The sequence below is a fragment of the Panicum hallii genome, chromosome 5, assembly GCF_002211085.1.
Source record: "Panicum hallii strain FIL2 chromosome 5, PHallii_v3.1, whole genome shotgun sequence".
NCBI lineage: Eukaryota > Viridiplantae > Streptophyta > Magnoliopsida > Poales > Poaceae > Panicum > Panicum hallii.
In genome coordinates, this window is record NC_038046.1 from 33,678,626 (window position 1) to 33,693,663 (window position 15,038).

Here is a 15,038-nt window from a genome sequence, read left to right on the forward strand (position 1 = left end):
CAAGCAGCTTACTCTCATCTCCCACTGTTCTCCAACAAATTTTTCATAGAGGGATAAAAAGGAGCCCTAAACATTTTTAATGCACAACTCATCTCGCAAGCAACGCCAACCAGTTGACGTTATTCCTTTTTGCAGCGTTCTTTTTCAATTTCTTTGTTCCGTCCCGGTCAGCTACCTAATTATTGGTTTTGGTCTTCTTTATTAATCTAGTGAAGCTGGATTGCGACAGGATTTACATTAATTTCGTAAATAGCATTGTTTAGCTCGTTGACAAACTTCCACGACCGAGCTTGTTTTCTAGTTTGGTAAAGTTATTTCGGCAATAGAATTACGGGCTCATTTTGCACGGTCTACTTAAATTTCCTAAAAATAGATTTTCAATTTGATTTCTTCAAAACAGATTTTTTTTCATTTTAATTAGCAGCCTTCTTCATCAATTTGTTAAAGTCGAGCCGCAATATAGCCTGGATTAGTTTCGTAGCGGGCCTTACTCTCTTGTGAGGCGCAGCACAGACTGGATTAGTTTCGTAGCGGGCCTCACTCTTGCTCAGTTACCTTTGTCGAATTGAACATGGGCCTCTATTTCCCATTCAGTTTTCTTGACCAAACTAACAAACTGGACAATCAATACATATAAGGATGTAACATACATTGCATGTTGAAGCCACCATAGGTAAAAAAAATTGAAACATAAAGATGTATACGCATCATAAATACAATCAAATATATTCAGACACATTACCACTTCTGCATCAAACAAACATTAAAGTATATATTACAACAGCAACATGAAACACACACAAGCAGCCTGTACTTGGTACCAAATATACAATTTAAAGGCACACGTCCGATCCGTAATTACTACATATAGGGTACTTTAAATATTGTTGCATCTTCCTATTTCAACCCATTCATCACGGAGAAATTCCCTTTTTTTCGCCCCAGCCATAGTTTCAGAAGCATCTGATTGAGCACCAACTCGTCTGCAGAAGGCAGGGCAATAATGACTTTTAATTATTTATGGTAACAAAAATAGAAAAGTAGGAGACAAGAAAAACAACGACCTTTTCTTGCTTGTGCTTTTCATTTTGCGCCCGTCCCCATCTGTAGCATTAGCATTCTGGTCCTCTTCTTTCTTCTCGCTCGGATTCCCACTTATCTATCAATTGTCATGTATAATTTAGACGTGGGTTGGGCAGCTTAAAATATGATCGTGTAATAAACTGGGAAAAAAGCAACAAGCTATTTAATAATGTACCGGAAAATCATTATCCAATGTAACAACGGTAGTACGATCACTGTCTCCAACTCCACGAAGAGAATCGGTGTCTTGTGGCGAATCACTATACGCAGCCAACGTTTTACTTATTACATAAGTCAAAATCAATTACTCAAAAAATAATGAAGGGAACACTTGAGCAGTAATAATACTAACCTAGCACCTAAACTTTTCGTACCGTCTGTTAATGTATGCCCAGCTTGGTCACTTATACCTGAGCTAACCATAGTAGAAGTGAAAGAGCACGCATGCTGCCCACCTTTGTTGCCGTCACGTAGAGGCTGTAAACAAACGCAGCATATAATATGTTGCGGGCTTTAAAAATGGGTCATGAAAAATCAATATGCTGACGAATAAACTTTACAAAATAGTACCATACGGCGCGAAGAAGTACGTCTAGAAGACGAAGCTGATTCAGCACATGTGGACCCCTCTTTATTTGGTATTATATTAACAGAAGGTGATTATAGCCCTCCTTCGGCGTCATCGTACCCTCCAATGTCAGGTATGGAAGCTTGTCTCCCCAAAAAAGAATCAATACATTAACTTGAAAAGAGACGACCCGCTGCATCAAACTCTTTTGACTAATGGACACAACAAACGTGAATTTCTGCGACACAATCGCAGCAATCTCACGTGGAATTCCATCGCTTCTCATGAGAAGTACAATAGGTTTTCCACTAACTTGTTGAGCTACTCTTCCAAAAAGTACAAATTCAGCAGCTGCAGAACTATCAGCTCCAACCAAGCAAAGGCGGTACCTGTAGTAAAAGAGACTGTAAATTCTGAAACTTGCAGCTACTACACAAATAGATAAATAGTTCCTTAGCATCAAACCATTAAATTTGGAACGAAAAATTACTTAGGAGTAGCAGTCGTGTTAACGCATCCACCAGCACATTTGTATTCAGATCCACAGGTAGTAGCAGCCTTGTGGCACCTGGAGCATGATAGGAACCACCAAGGTTGACCAGTACTCATCCTAACTATGGTAACAGTGCACATAAAATTCGTATCCTGCACCCAAAAATAACTAAATGGCAAGCCAAGATCAAACTAACTCTTGTAATATGTATTGTTGCATAGTACCTCACTCTCCCAAGGATCCAAACCACGAAGCTCAGAAACTGTTTTGGGCACCGCACGATCAATCTTTTGCAGACGCTGGTCACTCTCCTCAAAGTCGTCAACCCACTCTATTTTGCTGAAGTCATCACCTAACCTGACATGGCAACCACACGTATAGGTAACAAAGCAGAATCGGTAAAATTACAGACCAAAACTTTAATCACATACCTTTCAAAAAATTCGTCTATTTCAGCTATATCCTCGTTAAGGTACCACTTACAGGCTGATCCACCAGTCAATGTCTCTTCACCTACGAAGTAGACGAAGCAGCCGGAAAATTTGTACTTAAACAGGAAACAAATTGACGTTATGCAGCAAATTCTACACTCACTGACCTCGATAAGATTTGACCAAAGTTCCAACAAATATTCCAACAACAGCGTGCTCTTGACCAAGCTTGTGGACCGCTTCAGCATCGAACTCAGTGGCACGACTTCCCAACAAGACAAGCTTAACCTCAAAACCACTACAAAAAAGGGAAGAAGGACGCTGAATCAACGCTCCCCTCGTCACTAACCTCATATCGATTAAGCAATTAGCGCAAAGAACTTGCAACATATCAAACTATATGCATACACATATCTGACCTCAAATCTCTGAGGACAACAACCCTTCTTGCAGTGTCAACCGAACTTGCAGCCACACGCACGTAGGTAACAGTAGATACGGCGACCACCATAGCTAGAACATCTGAGCAATAAAACGAAAAATTGAACGAACAGTGAGGCAAGCCACACCTGAAGCAAATTAAATTGTAAACGATGTCAACAGCAGCAAATTCGTTACCTGTAAAGTATATCTGGCTCCCAACTCGACCTGAAAGGTCTGACGACGGAGAGATGTGAAAAACAAATCATGGAAATGAATCAACAGACATAGAAACCGAAACCATCTTGGTCCAAGGAGTCAATTTGATCATATATTTCGCACAAAAAGGACTGTAAGAAGGCTTCATGTTGACTACAAGAAATTTAGTGAACGTGCAGACGCCGCCTTCTTTCACAGCACGTTTGATGACGTCAGCATCGCGTCCAGCACCCTCCGGGTACATGACATCACCCTGCAACAAGGAGTACATAGATCACATTCAAGAAGGATCTCTGCATAAACACCCTCAGCAAACGCACCTCATCGTCGACAAGAACCAAATCCACATGCAAAGGAGGCAACCCGTCACGACCACCACAGTGCTCCCACATCCGCGCTACACGAGCACGGATGCACCAATTTTTGCTTATTGGAGATACCTCTCGCAACCTAGCATAAGCCATGGTAGCAAAGCGAACAAAGAAAACGAAAACAAGAAATGCGTAGCCAAAGTAGGAGATTCAGAGGACGACCCACGTATATATAGAGAGATGCAAAGGTAGAAGCAAACAGCATGGTAGTAAAATAGAGGCGACCATGCAAGCCGGTAAGCTGACACGTATTAACAAACTTAAAAACAAAGAGGAACCGCCTCCGAGAACATGATAACGTTTATCACCCGCAACGCAATAGGACCTATCCACAGTACTAGTGCATGGAACCTGGACACAAGAGCACGAAACAAATCTGAAAACAGGTGTACGTGGGCAACCTGGTAACTAAAAAATACACGTTACCAGTAGCGCAGCTAACACGTGTTTCCATTACACGCAGCCTGGAGGTCCACAGAAGAATTTAGTCCACAGAACAAACTAAATAATAATTCGTATCTCCCACATGACGCCAACAAAATCAAACTGGTTGACCATAGAAAAATGGTGTGGTCAAAATTTTATGAGGCACCAACAGCGGAAAACAAAGGCAACGGCAGCCGTCCTAGATCATCCTCCCCAACTACAATTAGTAGCCACACCGAATGGATTGTACTGTTTCATGTCTAGTTAACCTTAAACTAACAATCAGACAGGCGAACATGTTTGGTTCGTCGTATTAATTAATACTTGTTTAGCAAAGTGGACCATACTACCCTTTCCTTTTAAATTTTTCTCGCATTGAATTTGTATTCGGTAACCGTGCAGAATTGTTTGGGAATTTTTTCCAGCAACCACAGGAACCAGTGTAAGAACCGTCCAATTTAATATTATTTTAAGCGAAACCATCGAACCTTGTTATGAAGATGAGAGCTAACACGCGCTCGCACTAATGGCGCGCCACGGGTTAACCCACATCTAAACTGTAAAGGGCCAACCCATCATTTGTCAAAAATGATATCAAATCCGGTAGTCCCGGTACGTGCTCCATCCCAAGATCATGCACACGCACATACCGTCACAAGCCCATACATCACCGATGATCCACAAAGAGCAAGTTTTAATATAAAGTTGAATAACTAATCATTACAACATTAATATAAGGAAAGGTTTCAAATCTGAAAGTTAAAGGTCCAAATACGAGATACAAGCCTCGGGCTCACAAATAAGAATAGAAAGGGATATAAACCATAGAGTTTAATGTTTAACATGATAATCCTAAATACAATAACGCAGTGGAAAACGTAACGAGATAGAATAATGGCGTCTTGCTCAAGGACACCATTATAACCGCATTGGTCTACTCCTCACCCGCGCCGGAATCGGCGGGATAGAAATGGCCAAACACCACTTCCGGCTCACCTGCAACTTAGTTTAATAAAGCAACATGAGTATAAAGGTACTCGCAAGACTTACGCAGATAAATAATAACCAAGAATTATGCATATGAGGGCTCACAAAGAGACTTTAAGATTAAGTAATATTAGATAAGCGTAAGCTCCCTAATTCTACACCTAGCATTTCAATTAACTTGCCCAACCCACCTCAAGTTTTAGTTGATTACATCGACCAACCACCATGTATCATAAAAGAGGCAACACGTACCCAACAACAAGACCAAAACTTCTACGAAGAATTCGTAGGATAAAGAGCTTGCTCATAACCGAGAGCGCGGCAATTCGAATTGATTCAATAACCTTGCAAGGGTGTACTTCTTTACCCACACGACACAAGGACCATGCGACTCACTCAACCGATCACATTGAGAAAGGGGGTACTCGCATCAACCTTTCCCGACAAGTTTCAACCGTTGAACATCACGCCTAACTTGCGCGGAGAGTTACCTAGGTCCATTGGGGACACCCCTAAGCCTCTCTACAAAGCTCCACGGCCACGCATCTAGGACCGTGCATCAAAGATTAGAACTAGAGGGTAATCGGTTTATCCACCCCATGAATGGATATGTGGTAGTATGATAAGTGCTCAATTTCCGAGGTCATCCACGGACGGTCCTTAACCAATTCAAGCGGACTATGCCCCCGAGACTCCTTTCTCTAGGCCCTACCTTCCGCTTGAATCACGACATAGCTTCCCAACTAACCCTTTTCCGAACTTCCGACAATCAACCGGACAAGCGCGAATATGCTAAGAGTGGTGTAGTGAGCAAGGTGACCCTATTCCAATATTTCTTGCAAACTAGAAATCAACTCTAAGCATGACTAAGCATTTGCTAGATCATTTAGTTGTTAACTACACGTGATAAGGATATGAAAATAAAAGGAAGGAAGGTCATAACATGTAATTAGGATCAACAATGCAATAGATACACACATAGCATATATATGTACCCAAGTGAAATAACTAATTCTAAATAAGTTGAGCGGGTCAAGGAATCATGCTTAGCTGCTTGCCTTGATTTTCTTCTTGTTCCACAACAAACTCGGCTCCCGGCTCGGTCTCAACGGTCTCGGCGGGCTCAACGGGTGCGTCCTCCGGCGTCTCGGTCACTATAATGCATGAATGAGATGTGTGCATTAGGATGATGCTAATGATGTGAAAATGAGATGATATGCTATGACGTGGCAATAGAAGCAAATATCACTCCAACAAGGAAGCAATGCAACACGGGCACAACAAGGCTCGATTACTTATTTTTAATCCTAGGGGCCAATAAGCGACATTTGCTCAACAAGGTACTTAACAAGCATAATTTATGATTTAAATTGTGCACATAGGGGATCTCAAAAGGAACTCATGAGAGTTGAATTTGCAGAAAATTATTTTTGTGGAATTACTTATGTTATTTTCAATTTTCAGCTGCTAGAATCAAGTTAAATCTTAAAAGGTACTCAAAGCATTTTCATAAATTCTTAAAAGAATTACCAGAGACAAAAGACATGATAAAAAAGGTAACCAAAGTGGTTTTAATATTTTATCATTTTTTAAACTCAAGTTATGGAATTAATAATCTTACAAGGTAGAAAACTATTAAACACATTAAACCCTACCAAACAGTCTATGGTCATATAGACAAGTTGCACTATTAGGTAGAGCATTTCACAAGTAATCTAACAAGAGATGGTTTGGCATTTTTGGAGCATTACACAGCAAGATAAGCAAGTAATTGGATTTAGAAAGGATAACACATAACTTAAAATACAGGGCCCTAGTATGCTTAACCCTAATTTTTCCTGGTAGGGCTATCACAGAGCAACCAAACAAAACAAATTTCACCATTGTTGATACCTATATAAATTTCTAGGCATTTTACAAGTTGACAGCATAAATTAAAAGAGGAAAACGGGTAGGACACGCTAGATCCACCCGGATCTAGCGCTCCTGGGCACCGACAGGTGGGCCCAGGCTGCCAGCCCCGGGTCGGGCAAAGTCAAGGCCGGGGCGCCGGCCTTGACTCGCCATGGCACGGCGGGGGTGCACCCACGACGCAGCCCGCGCACGAACACACGCACGCGCGGCGCGACGTCGCAGCAGTCGACAGGCGGCAACACGGCGGGGGCGCGAACTGTACGGGGGCGGCACGCGCACGAGCAGCACGACGAGGCAGGGGTGCTCGCCCACAGCACGGGCGAGTGGGGCGAGGCGGTGAGCAGCGGCACGGCGGGGAGCGGCGGCGGCGGAGGGAGAAGCGCGTCGGGGAGAGGCTGCGGGCGGAGGGGAAGGTGGCGGATGGCCGGGATCGAGCGAGAGGAAGGAGGGGACGGTGTAGGTGCGGGCAATCGGGCGGAGGCTCACCGACGGCGGCGGAATGCGGCGGCCGGCGGGCGGAAGAGGAAGCAGCGCTCGGGCGAGCTAGGGTTTGGGGAGAAGAGAAACGGCGGTGTTCGAAAATGGAGGGAGAGAGAAGGGGAACAGGCGGCGCGCGGGATAACTCCGGCCTGGGGCCGCGTTGGCCAACCGGCGGGCACCGAAGTGACGCCTGCCGCGCGGTCGGCCAACGGGTGGGCACGGATGCGCGAGAAAGACGGAGGGGGTGGCTGACGCACGGGCCCGGGCGCGCGGGGAGTGCTGGTGAGCGGCTGACAGGTGGGGCTAGCAACGAATATAACCGGAAAACCGAGTTCTAACTTCTAAATTCAAAAACTGCTACCTCCCGGGCTTGAAAATTTACCAAATTTTTACTGGAGTAAGATCACACTACCAACAACACAATGCAACAACAAACACTCAAAAAGCCATTAAATATTGGTCACAAAAATTCCAACAATTCTGCAGTTTTCAAACTTTCTAAGAATTTTATGGCTCGGAAAAGACATCTAAAAATTGAGGAAAAATATCTACAATTCACCATTTGAATTCTAGTATTTGAATAAAATCTTTGGGGGCACAGTTACATAGCAAAATTTGAAGTAGCTTCACAACTTTCACTTAAACCACACAAGAAAATGGATGATCACTAGGTAATTAAATGCACATGATGCTCCTTGATGCTTGGATGATGCTCATGATGATGTTGTTTAAATTTTAACCACGTGATTTAAGTTTGGGTCATGACAACCAGCGCCCTTTTGTTTCACAGCATTAGCTAACTGATTCCAGTCAGCTAATGCGGTAGTATAGCTTCAATTAGCTGAAAGGTCACTAACTTCCTCCTTAAGTCGTCTATTTAGAATTCTACTAACTAATTTTAGGCAACTAACTGTGGCTAGAAGATCAAAACAGGCCTTAGTTAATCCCACATACATGAATCGCTCTACACATAAGGTACAAAAGTAGGAACCAAATGAAACAAGCGAGCAATAAACTGGAGGAAAGCATTCTATGAATAGCACATATAGTAGCGAAGGCAGCCTCACATTAGTCCAAGGTATCTTTATTTACTGTTACACGTAAATAAAGAAGTGCACGAACTTCCAAAAACTGAAACCTCGTTCCCGAGCATGGCCCGCAGCTTTCCTCGAATTCGCAAGTTGTAACTCTAATTCCTGAACTTTAGCAACCAACTCCGTCTCTCTAACCTAGAATTCACTACGCAAAATAGAGAACTTAGCATCCATCTGGGCCAATTCAGCATGAGCAACAACCAATTCGTCGGCTATGGAACCTGGAACCACCGGCGACCAATGGTCGACCATGGAATAGACGAACCGCATAAGAACATCTTCCCAAATTCAAAGCCTGCATCCCTAGCAATAGGGTGCAATAAAAGGAATTAATATGACATCGCATCGTTACGGAAAAAATCAACACCATCTAAGGAACAAGGAGAAACCAAGTCTACCTTGCCAAACTCAGATTTCCGGCAAACAAAAAATTTACGACCTCGATTCCTTTCCGTACCGGCAGTAAGCTTGCGAGCAGGTTCCCCACAATAGCAAAGGAAATCTGGCTCCGCAACAGCACTTGTACCACAAGCACGCAGGCCGCACGCAGAGGTTACAGAACGGAACGTAGATGAAGAATTTCCCGAGGCAGCACATCCTCGAAGCCCAGGGACATTAGGCAACTGACCACAAAAGGCAGAGAATGCCTCCACTGCAGCACCCACCCTGAACCTAATTCCAAAAAAAAATTTAACTAACAAGACACGAGCGGTATGAACAGATCCAAACCTGGGGCAAACAAGGCAGGTAGCAAATGGACCCTAAACCTAATGCAGATAAACAAAACAGCTAGTAGCACACAGTCTATATGAACAGATCTGGAGGTGCAGTAAAGAGAAGGGGAAAAAAATGGCAGCTGCAAACACTGCACAACATCAAACACATTTTTTATGTTGCCTAATATTTTGCTACGTTAGCAAAAAAAAATCTAAAACAGGCTAGGTGAATCAGAATTCAAGAACTTACCACCAATATTCTTGACACAGATCCAAGCAAGACCATCACCAAGGCTGCGAGTCAGATGGGATAGGAACTCGCATTAGCAGAATGATTTTTCTGGGGGTAAAATCCACGTATTAAGATGTAGCATTCATGATCTTCAATGAGTAATTAGAAAAGAAATGTATACGATCATAACATAGCAAAGTGATCTCATAAATCATGGAATATCTAATCACCTGGGTAATTGCTGAGCGAGTAGGATTAGTAGTGGCTAAGACAGTTGAAATAAATATTAGTACCATGCCAAAAAACTGGTGTATGCTCTCCTTGTCATTTTCAAGCACCTTCACATGCTCGACCAATTCTGATAAGCAAAATTATAAGCTCTGTTTCTGGTTTTCTTATTTTCATGAAATAAACATCAACAAATAATTGTGGGCATCAGAATAAATGAGTAGTTTGCTTGAATAACCAATGCTAAGCAAATGTCATCTAACTCTATCGTTCTGGATATTTTTAGTGTTAACGGTATAGCAAAATGTTAACAGAATAATAGTAGAATCAGTCATTATCCTAGAAAATTATCAAGGGCACTGAAATTAGATTCTTGGTTACATGAAAAAGGCAACCATTAAACCATGATTTCAACCTTAATTGTAGGCTTCACACAACTGAATAGCATGGCGATAGACTTTGCAACCAAAGCAGGCATCAATGCAGTTGCCAAATCAAATAGCTGAGCCCTGAATTTCAAATCAACACTTAAAGATAAAAATCATAGTTCAACTGGAAATAACTAAGAAATTGTAAGAACGTAAACTCGTATGAACCTTGTCATACTGTTTGTATTAAGAGTTGGTTTCTATTTGTATTGAACTACCATCAATAGCTCTGCTTTACAGTTTTTGTGGCATCCAATGACTTTCTTATCAAATCAAGGAAGAACTTGCCAATTACATCTTTGTCTTATAGAAGCTATCTCACTTATCGCACGCTACTGGTTCAACCAAGAGGGGAAAATCTTAGAGCCTCTCATTAGAAACATTTTCAGTTATAAAACATTGTGCACATTTCAAATTTGGTTTGCTGGATGTTCAATTTCTGCATAGAACGCGTAATATCCTTTGAATTTAGTCAGCATGTACATATATGGATTTCTGATAGTTTTCTCACTGGTCTTCCCCATTCAACGTGGAATTCAATATTTTGACAGAAATTATTGTAGGAATAGCAACTCTGTTTGGTTGCACATAAAGCAACAATATGCAGATAGATCAGCCAAGTAGTTTTTTGTTATAAGATATAATTCGAAGCACCATAAATCTTTAAGGCATTATATAAACAACAACAGAGGCTTTATTTTTTTGAGTAAAAGTGGATTATATGTTTTAACTCCCTCCATGAACCACAATATTTAGACATATTGTGGGCATTACAATTAAATTTTCCAGGATAAGCATCTACAAAAGCCAGTAGAGTTGCATACACAGTTTAAAATGTATCAAACCATTAATCATTTAGGGATACTACTATAGGACCAGCCATTTCCTACTTGAGTTTCTCTGTGAATTCCGTAGGGTATAATAACTCTAGAAATAGACATGCTTTCTCTTGTTCTGTCTACCAAATCGATCGATTGACTATTTAAACTTCTTTACCATGTAATAACTGATATAAAAATTGTCATTTCCCAGCAACTTGTCATTGCTTCCTCGGGTTCAGTTGCATAATGCTTGGTAGCATTTGATTGCAGCTAGGCATATATCTATATGGCACCTACCAGAGATCTATAAGTTATCATCTTGTATTAGTTATAAATATATGCTATGAAGTAAAACAACTAACTGCAGCGCTGCGCATTGACATCATGGCATTTGCCTGTAGATATTCAATTAAGAAGCCATTTGTAAATAGCAATTTTCAGAATATGGTGTGAAGGCATAGTGACCATGCACAGTGAACTAAAACTATCACCTCCATAAACAGTTCCAAGCCATTTCTTCAACACGAGTTCAAGACCCCGTCCTCGTTAACAGAGTGGAGAAATAAGTTAATCGTGACATGAGGAAGGAGAATGAAGGTACGCAGTAAGGTCCTCAATTCAAAGGAATAAATGAAAAATTAGAAGCATGTTTTCTTAAGCTGAAAACTATCATTATTTTTTTCAAAGGAAAACAATTGAATGGCTGTCAGCTTCCCTAGAAATAGTTTCATACCCTACTATAGATCAAACATAAACTTTTGCAACAAACATCAATTCCATATCACAACAGAAGAAATGCTCTTGAAATTTGGGAACCAAGCAGTATACAGAAACAACAAAATCAAAAGAGGTTAATCCAATGACTTAAACACTCCTGAAGGCTTTGGAGAAGGAAGACTACTGAAATCTTCAAATTTCCAATTGTAAGATTCAGAACTATCTTAGTTGTAAAAAATAACTTTTGTAAATCATTTATACTTTGGCAAAGCTTACAAAGTAACTCATCCACAACTTCCCTGATTTAGTTTCATCCATATTTCCATTTCAATTATAAGGCAAACTCACATGACAGAGAAATTGCTATAAAAAAGCTCGGCAAGGACTCTGATCTGAATAAGGAATAGCACTATAGCAGATTTCAGAAATGACAAATATACATGAACACATCCAGATCGATGTAACCAATCCATTTTCCATTCCACTTTTTAGGAAAATCTTGCATGCACACGTACACATCCAAGGAGGGGGTAGGAACCTAGGCCTCACCTTTCAGGGGCTGGAGGCATACGAAGGTGGCCGCCTGGAGGGAGTACGGACGCGACTCTGGCTTGCTGTGTGTGTCCTTCCGAAGAGCCAGCAGTGGCTTGCTGCTCGAGTGGCATTGGGTTGGGGAGGGGCGCTCCATGTTGCAGGCAGATGAGCAGCTTGTTAGACGCCGGCCGCGCAAACGGGACTCGTGGAGACGATGCGGGAAGTGCGGACTGGAGACACGGCACCTCTGCGAGCCCGGACGGAAGGGAGGCACGGGGCTGCAGTGGGTGACGTGGATGAGGCGCCCCAAACATTAATCTTGCCGGAGGCGGATCCGCCGGCCTTGGTGGTGGAGGCGGCGGGGAGGCTGCCGGAGAGCATGCGATCGAGAAGGGGGCAGCTGAGAGGTAGCTTGGCCCCGTGGCAGGAAGGGAGGAGGAGGAACGGGTTCTCTTGGCGAGGCTCACGCTGGCTGTAGAAGGACGAAGATGAGGCAGCACGGAGCTTAGGCGCCGGCGGCCGCATCGCCGACGAGCTCGCCGGCAAGGGGATTGGGGGTTTCGGTTTTGAAGTGGGGCGGATACTTTCCCGCGGGCCAACAGGACTAGGATGGTAAGGATATCGCCGCCATCAATACATCCACTCCTGTACCAGTATTTACTTCGACAACACCACTTGATCCTATTACTCGTACTTTGTACTCGTCGGTTTACCCATCAAATAAGTTCACACTAAAGCTCAGGTTCATCATATTTAGACAATGGAGACACGTGCACTCTTGTTTTACTCAGGAATAATGGATTGGATCAAAAGGAAAGAGGCATCGCGTAGGCTGGATTCGGACTGCAGGATAGACATGACTTGTGACGGCCGCCACGACTTCATCCGGACCCTATTTTGGTTGTTCAAGTACTTTCTGGAAAGCTTATCAAATCTACTTTCCAAAGAATCTAGAATCACCTCCATATCTATTTAGAGTCAACCGCAATCGTCGATTTATTACATAGTCCTTTTCAGCCACATTGCTGCATCACCCTATTTTGGCCTAGTGGGCCGTGTATCAAGTTGAGTCCAATTCGGACGCGTTCTAAGGTTGGAACACGACCCTAGCACCCTTGTGGTTGTTCTCCCACTTCTTTATAACCTTTAGCCGCCGTCAAGAACACTCGGGTTTTGTTAGATGCAAGTTTAGCTTTGCTACTTCCTTGTAGGCGTGCCTGTTGATCCAACCGCCCATCTACTTATTTCCGGAACCCCACCGTATTTGAGATTCAGTTTGAGACCTTCAATTACATCTCGTATTTTCGGTACTTGTTATACTTGTTCTTGTTCTTGCTAGTTCTTCGATTGCTTGTAGGACGAGTGCCCTAGTGGCCGGGTGTCGCGCTCCACAAGATCGTGGCGACCGTAGGAGGTGGTGTATCGGTTGCTAAGCCGCAGCATTCTTGAAAGACTGTAGTCGGGCCGTGAACGTCGTTTTCTCCATCAATCGAGCTATCCCACGCCTCTAATCGAAAGATCAGGAACAAACTGTTAGAACAAACCCTAACGGGTTCACATCAGTTGGTATCAGAGTAAGGTTGTTCGGTGAGAGACTTCCAATCCTTCGCTATTTTTATTTTCCTACAGTCCAGAAAAAAGCCAAAAATAGTAGAGATTTTTCCCGCCGCAATCCTATAGACCCTTTAGAGTCTTTACTAGTACGGCTTAGTTAGAGCTTGTTGAGTTTTCGGTTGCATCGGTTGTGTCGAGTTGCTGGTCATAGTTGTAGTCCTTTAAAGTTTTGACTTCTTGTCACATTTGGTCACCTACGATACCTTTTTAATCACTGCTTTGGCCGAATCGGAATACAGTTTGGCTATCAAGTTCGACTTGGAATTGGTTAAGCGCGTGTTGGTCGTGACCGACTTGAATTCGGGTAGCCTATTCATCTCTCGATTGCCGAATCTGAGTGTCTCTTTGTTATCAAGTCCGAGTTGGAATCAATGATGGTTGAGTCTGAGTCCGAATTGTGTAATAGAGGCAATAATACTTCGTATATGTATTTAGATGTTCGGCTTACTCCAGAGAGAGAGTATCTTTTAATTACCCATATACCCCTACTCTTTCGGGCAAAAGTGTGTGTGGTGACTTACTTGCTTGTATTACTTTGTTAATAGAATCTATTTTTAAGGTTCCCATGGAAAAAAAGAAGAAAGGTGAAAAAAAGAAAAGAAAAGGCAAGGGGCTAATTCATTGCGTTTGTTTTTTTCCTTCGGTTAGTGTGACGCCCTGAAAATTTACTTAATAAAATCATGCGCTTGAGTAATTCGTAAAAACTGTTCGACGTCAAAACCCTAACCCTAACCGGAGTGCTGTTCCGTTCCGCATCGCCGCCCACGCGCGACCGTCCGCCGTAATTAACGCAGACGCGACTCCCTTCGCGCGAATACCGCGCGCGTGGCCGACCGGCCGCGACCGCTGCCGCAATTAGCGCCGGCGCTCCTTGTGCCGCGCGCGAATCCCCGCGCGCGCGTGGCCGACCGGCCGCGGTCGCCGCCGCGACCGGCGCCGACGCGCCCCTTTCCCCCTCTCTCTCCTTTTCCTTCTCTCTCCCATTTCTTTTCCCTTTTTCTTTTCTTTTTTTCCCTTTTCTCTTCTTCTTTTCCCCTTCCTCTTTTCCTTCCTTCCCTCCTCTCCTCCCTGTTTCCCCCTCCTCTTCCCTGCTCCCGAGCGCCGCCCAGCTCCTAAGCACCGGCCGCCCCCTGGCCGCGCCACGCCGCCTGCCCGCGCCCACGTGCGCGCACGAGCGTGCATCGCGTGCCGCGCCGCCCGCCGTGCCGCCCGTCGCCCCGCGCGCACGGCCGAGCCGTGGCGACGCGCCGCCCGTCGCTGCG

The 15,038-nt window shown here is 43.6% G+C and overlaps 1 protein-coding gene and 1 long non-coding RNA gene across 9 annotated transcripts; both read right to left on the reverse strand.

The window, feature by feature from the left end:
• Positions 1-710: 710 nt before the first annotated feature.
• On the reverse strand, positions 711-3,764 carry LOC112894062. 7 transcript variants are annotated; one of them, XR_003228940.1, is made up of 12 exons: positions 3,535-3,763; positions 3,194-3,467; positions 2,995-3,097; positions 2,739-2,873; positions 2,576-2,657; positions 2,369-2,501; positions 2,142-2,296; positions 1,654-2,040; positions 1,436-1,560; positions 1,259-1,343; positions 1,065-1,159; positions 729-983 (listed from the first exon to the last, which is right to left on the reverse strand). XR_003228940.1 is itself a non-coding variant. In XM_025961642.1 (12 exons), the coding sequence occupies exons 3-8, from the start codon at positions 3,084-3,086 to the stop codon at positions 1,725-1,727; spliced, it is 909 nt and encodes a 302-aa protein (XP_025817427.1). In that variant the 5' UTR covers positions 3,087-3,097; positions 3,194-3,467; positions 3,535-3,764; the 3' UTR covers positions 729-983; positions 1,065-1,159; positions 1,259-1,343; positions 1,494-1,560; positions 1,654-1,724. The 7 variants fall into 7 exon arrangements, 2 of the variants coding, with proteins under 2 accessions (XP_025817427.1, XP_025817426.1); XM_025961642.1 differs by having other exon boundaries at positions 1,494-1,560; positions 2,743-2,873; positions 3,535-3,764; XM_025961641.1 differs by having other exon boundaries at positions 2,743-2,873; positions 3,535-3,764.
• A 4,652-nt stretch (positions 3,765-8,416) lies between these two features.
• Positions 8,417-12,738, reverse strand: LOC112895017. Of its 2 annotated transcripts, none has more exons than XR_003229127.1 (4): positions 12,178-12,738; positions 9,453-9,496; positions 8,885-9,158; positions 8,417-8,789 (listed from the first exon to the last, which is right to left on the reverse strand). It is a non-coding gene; the product is annotated as an uncharacterized LOC112895017 (long non-coding RNA). The 2 variants fall into 2 exon arrangements; XR_003229128.1 differs by having other exon boundaries at positions 9,453-9,542.
• Positions 12,739-15,038: the final 2,300 nt, after the last annotated feature.